General features: G+C 45.8%; 1 protein-coding gene across 8 annotated transcripts in view; it reads right to left on the reverse strand.

The window, feature by feature from the left end:
• Positions 1–5,185, reverse strand: part of EDA (ectodysplasin A) — a 371,435-nt gene extending 366,250 nt beyond the window's left edge. For 7 of the 8 annotated variants that reach the window (XM_060292322.1, XM_060292318.1, XM_060292321.1 and 4 more), the window contains exon 1: positions 4,790–5,185. In XM_060292322.1, the coding sequence (XP_060148305.1) occupies positions 4,790–5,185 (396 nt within the window). Of the gene's footprint in view, positions 1–572; positions 606–4,789 lie in introns of those variants that run through there. The other variant, XM_060292324.1, reaches the window with a different exon arrangement.
• Between the last annotated feature and the right edge of the window lie 815 nt (positions 5,186–6,000).

Consider the following 6,000-nt stretch of genomic DNA (forward strand, 5'->3'; position numbering starts at 1 on the left):
CACTTTGGAGGAGGATGGTATAGTGATATGGTGGGGGTTTTGAGATGCTATTTCTATTTCTTGACCTGAGTTCTGGTAACATTACTGTATTCATTTTACAGTAATTCATCCAGTTGTACAATTATGATTTGTGACCTCTTCTGTATGTATGTTACACTTCAATAGAAAAGTGGGGGGAAAAGAAATGAAGAGCTAAGTGATGGGTATTTATAGACTAGTCAGATAAAACTGGTCCTCTATGAGGGTCACCCTGCAGGCAACGCAAGTGGTTTCTCTTGGTCATGTTCTTGGGGATTAAAGGGCTTCAGAAGTTCTCTAGTATAAAGAGATCTTCTCTATAACGTAATCACAGATAAACTACAAGTTATTTTTCACAAGATCTAAGAGAGAAAGAAAGATGAGACCTACATGCAAATAAAACAAAACATCAAATAATACATTACAAAAAACTCTTTGCACCATCATAGAGGTAATGTGGTTAGGGCTCTTCTCCATTTTACTATCTAATGATTCTAGAAACCAGTGAGACATTGCCAGTGGAACTATCTACTCACCTAAGCACAGTTAACAATTCACAGGCTTAGCAAGGCCTGAGGAAAACAGGCCTGTTACAAATGTCTTTGTTTTACATGAACATCTCTAAAGGCCCCAAATAATAATTCAAGCCAACAAGTGTTTAAGTACCCTAACTATAATCAGCACTGTGTACCACGTATTGTGGAAAAAGACAAAAAGGAAGGCAGATTTCCAAGGAGCTCTAATATAAAGACACAAGTTTTATTAAACACAATAACAGCAATAACTGGAGAATGATTCCAAGACAGGATATGGTGGGTGGGTTGCAGGAGTAGAATCGGTAAGAGAGAAAATGGGATAGGTATAATGCAGCCAGTTGATCAAAAGCCTTGAATGTCACACTGAAAAAATCTAGATTTAAACCTATAGAAAATGATCTTATCTGGATCCCACTCCCCTAAAAAATTCTTGGATTTAGCGATTCCCAGTCATTTTCTTGATCAACAGGCCTTAATAATTAACATCAAATCTAGATATACTAATGTCCTATCTAGTTAAACCAGAGATGTTTTGTGCAAAGTTAACGTTGACTTCTATGACATCACCTCAAATAATTAGAGACATATTCCAAATATTGCTAACAGTCCCCAATAAACCCTTATAAGTCTACACAAACATATTTTTCTAAACACTTAAACCTTAGAGTTTCAGTTACAGTATCTCTTGGGGAAATCATCTGAATGAGACACTACCTTTATTTGCCTCCCCCACAAAATAATCTTTCAAGCATTAAAAGATATCTAATACTTAATATAGTGGCTGACTCATAGCAGGCTTTCTATTTATTGAACTAGATTGTTAAATTACACCAGTCTATTAATCTTACTCATCTCTCTCATGGTTTAGTAGACTTTGATCATCACCCTCTCTCAACCTATCTCTCCAGAGTGAAAAAACAACTAGAAAGTCCCTCCAACCTTTTGATCAATTTAATTTGTTTTCTGGGGATTTGTATCAGCTGTTAAGTTTTTCTTGATGAGCAGCCACCAGAATTACCTATATGATTGTGAATGCAAATCCACTTTTGGTCTTTTATATGGAAAAGATAAGAGTTTTGTTTCATCATTGTTTTCAACACCCTTCCTGATAATGCCCACCATATTCTCGGCTTTGAGGACCAAAATCACAACTGGGCCAACTTCTTCATAGACAGATAAACAGTGATTTTTATTTTAATCTTTTTTACTCTAACAATAATATTGTGTATTGTCTAACTCAGAGACTGATGAGATGTATTTAGCTCCTGAGATCATCTCCAATGAGTATCCAGATAAACCTACAGATACTCAGCTACTCCAGCTGAAGGAGACAGGTATGATTCCAGAAGGTCCAAAGTGACCCTTTCATTTTTTATCATGAGCAACTGTGCCCCCACTGGGAAGGCTTTTCTAATAAGTCCCTAGGAGAACTTTGCTGATCTCTCTGCTATGCATCCTGACTGCCCTAATTTCCTTCTGTATTCTGTTTTTAAAGTTTTTAAATTGAGGGATGACATACATACATCTTCAGTGACTTCTAGATCCCTTTCTTGAATCATAACTGAGCCCATCATCTCATAAGCATGAATAGGTTTGCATGACCTTATACAATGAAGTGCCTCTGACTATTCTGCCCACTTGGTCTCATGAGATCTTCCAGCAATTTATTCTCATCAGTTTGCCTTCACTCCTTGCAGATAAACTGGTGAGAAACCTGAATGTTCTGCTCATTGAAGGGTGTATATTTTTATCTTTTTTCCTCTCCGTCTAAGAGCTGCTGTAACAGCAGCTGTTTGTGTTGAAAACTAAAATATAAAAATATGACCTACGTGGCCAAATCCCACAGGCTGTTTACTTCCTTATTTATGAATCAGATTCTGTCAGCACAACTTAGAATCCTGACTGTCAGCAATACTGCAATTAAATGTCCTTGCAAAGCCAGCAGAGGGTGCACCAGGGCACTGTAAATTTTACCCAAGATGTAGCCATACTAATTTAATAGCCAATCAATGTTTCCTTTTTTTTTTTCTTTTCTTGGTATACTAAAACTAACACCCTCAAGAAAACTTATGTTGAATCTGGGCTAAAATTCCTTCAAAGCATACTCTAATTCTCCTGAAAGTGAAGTTCAGGAAGAATAAGGAATACATGGTTAAATATAGTCTGGCCAAAATGTAGGTAGAGAAGAAGAAAATGATGCAGATCGGAGCCCTCTCCTTTGCAAAAATTCCATAGCTCTACCCAGCTACCAGACAAAAGGTTCCAGGAAGTAGTATATTATAGGGGAATGGGCACTGAACTCAGAGTAAAGAGACCAACTTCCATTCTAATTTTGATCAGAGTTGTATGACCTTGGACAAGTCATTTCCCCCATAGGAACTATGTGTTCTCCAAGGGGAATGATCAAATGGATTCATGGCCCCTCATAACTCTAAAAAACTCTGACTCCAATTGATGTCAGCAAATGCAAAAAGCCAGTGTGCTTGTTATTACTTCTCCAAAAGATTAAAACGGAAAAAATAAAGGACAGAAGATAAGGCGCTGTATTTAAACCTAGACAGAACTATTTGAAGCACCACGCAAAGGCAACTAAATGCCATTACAGACCCTATGAGAATCCCACACCATCACAGGAGCCCCAGAATACAGCTGTTCTACTAATCCTCAGCCTACAAACAGGGGTCTGTCCATTCTGAATGCCAAAAGGCCTTGCCACCATTTGACTAAGGAAGTTCAATTCCTTCATCTTTTCACAGAAAACCAATGTTCAGCTGCTAAGTATTTCTACTGGGCATAGTCGCGGGGCAGGGGCGAGGGTTTGTTGTTGGGAGGTGGATAGATAAAGGGAACCAGAATCCTAGTTAATTATCATTTAGCTACTGTGTTTAAAGTTTCAAGTATGAGAAGCATGTCTACTGATTCTCTTCTTTGATAAGCTGTTATATAAGTTGAAGTGTGCTAGCAAAACATTTTAAGGCTCAGGACAACCTTTCAACGCAAAATGTAGAAACTGTGTCCGCCCTAATATTAAAGCATTATCATGACACCAACTTTGGATGGGTGGTCAAAGTAGCACGAATAATGTTTACAGAGTATGACAATGACTCTGGATGTGGTAATAAATATAGAAGGCCTGGGTCACTCACCTCAAGGAACTTATTTGTATAACTTGCCCTCTTCCCCAAGAGGAACAAATTGACTGTTATTCTTTAACCACCTCAAAAGGATCCTTGGCTGCTTCTCTTAAGTTTTACGTGAGACAAAATAATGGCAAACAAGAGAATACTTAGTTTTAGGGCACTAAATTTCCTTAAATAAAGAACTAGAAAAAGTAGAAAACAAACACCAAAGCTAACAGTTTGCTAACCAGGGCACAAACACCATAAAGATTGTATTAAAAAACAAAAGAAACAAACAAACCAAAACTAACAAACAAAAAAACTGGGAGACTATTCTTGAGTCATTATTCCATCAGTAGATTCCTGCTCACAAGCAAGCAGGAGTGAAGACACTTCACACCAACCCTCCCCACCCAACTCCCCAAAAAAGAGTCAGAACCGGCATGCAAAGGGTGAGTTTTATTCCAAAGATTTTTTAAATTACTGTTTCAAAAGTTGTCTAGCAAGACGGCATATTTCTACCAGAATTCCTCAGGGGCGCTGATCCTCACTAGAACACCGAGGACAATCCGTCTCAAATTGCAGGTAAGTGTGAACAAGCCCACGATCTGGTCAGTGCACCAGCACCCCGGCGCAGAAAACACGGTTCAAAGTTGTTTCAACGGGCGTGGAGCAGTTATTACAGCTGTTTACAGCTCCAACTCCAAAAGAGAGCCTGCTAGTGCTGGCATGAGCTCTGGACACGGAAAAACAAGCACCGCGGGCGCAGAATCTCACCGGGAGCAAAAGGACCAGGCTGCTGCCGTTAGTCAGCCTGGGGGGCAGCGCCCGCACCTTCGCGCCGCGGCCCGGCCGGGAGCGCCGCCAACTTTTCCCGAGGCAGCCGGAGCTGGGGGCGGCGGGCGCCGGCCAGAGTTCCCAAGTCCGGAGGTCCTGAGAGAGTCAGGGTGAGCTGGGCCAGGGACCGAGGACAACCTGCCCCGGGGCGACCTCTCCCCAGCTTGTCCGCCCCCTCCCCGATCCCGCCGTCGAACTCGGCTCGAGGTGGCAAAGTCCTCCCCAGGCCCCCGCCCTGCGCACATGGGGAGGGGGCCCTGCCCCTCCAGAGTGACTCACCTGGTGCCCGTCCTGGGCGTTGGGGGGGAGCGTAGCTTCTCCCCGTTCCAGCAGCTGCTGCTGCGGGGATGGCTGCCCGAAGTGGCGGGTGATGGAACCGTCGGGGTCGAGTCCACCGGGGCTGCTCAGGGTGCCCGAGGTGCCGAGGTTACCGGGACCGCCAAGGCTGGACTCGGCTCCCCGCTCCCGCCGCAACTCGGAGCGCAACTCTAGGTAGCAGCACAACGTCAGCAGGTGGAGGGCCAGCGAGAGGCCAAAAAAACCCAGGAAGAGCCGGCAGCTGTTCCCTTCGCCAGCCCGGGCAGGGGCCCCGCGACAACCGCAGCCCTGGCTCCCGCGCTCCCTCGGCGCTGCCGCGGGCTGGAGTTCCCTGCGCTCCACCTCGGGGTAGCCCATGGCCTCCGGAGACACCCACTCTCTGAGGCCCGGGAGCCGCCGCGTCTGCCTCAGCCCTTCGCGACCCCTGACAGGCGGCTACTGTCCTGCCATCGGCTGGGGACTGCAGGGACCCGTTCCTGCGCGACGGAGGCTGGGCGGGACCGAGCAGGGAGCAGCCGCAAGTGCAGCTCCACTCCGAGGGGTGGAAAAGGGAGGAGGAGGGGCGGGAGAGACGGGCGGCTCGGCCCCGCGGAGGGAATGAGGGAGGAGGCCCCGGCCGACCCCGCCCCGTGCCTCAAGCGGCTGCCGGGACGCCCAACCACCGAGCCCGCCAAGCCTTGGCGCCCCGCCCCATGCCGTTCCACCCGGGGCCTCCAGCTGCGGGGCGGGGTCTGGGGGCGTGTGGGTTCGCCTCTGCCCCGTGGCCCCACCCAGCTCTTCTCTCTCACCCCGTTCCAGTTGGTGACTGTGGCTGTCGTTCATCCCTGGACTCCGCCCCAATTTAACCCTTGAGCGCCAGTATGGGGTCGGGGGCGGGGAAGGGGGGAAGAGGAGGGAAGGAGGGGGAGGCTGAGAAGAATTGGGGAACCTGGGAAGGAAAGTAGAGCAAAGAAAAGGAGGCGGAAACTAGTATTAATAGAAATGTTTGCAATTAACTGCAGTTGTTAATAACATCATCCAGTACTTATCTGTTGCTTTCAATCTTCAAAGCGTTTAACAGACGTTAAACTAATTAAAACAGTTTTGGGTTTGAAATGAAACCATGCCTGCTGGGTTTGCAATCCAATGGCGCGCCAAAAGAAAAGGAGACCCAGTAGCCTGAGAGCCAAAGG

The sequence above is a fragment of the Globicephala melas genome, chromosome X (genome assembly GCF_963455315.2).
Source record: "Globicephala melas chromosome X, mGloMel1.2, whole genome shotgun sequence".
Classification (NCBI taxonomy): domain Eukaryota; kingdom Metazoa; phylum Chordata; class Mammalia; order Artiodactyla; family Delphinidae; genus Globicephala; species Globicephala melas.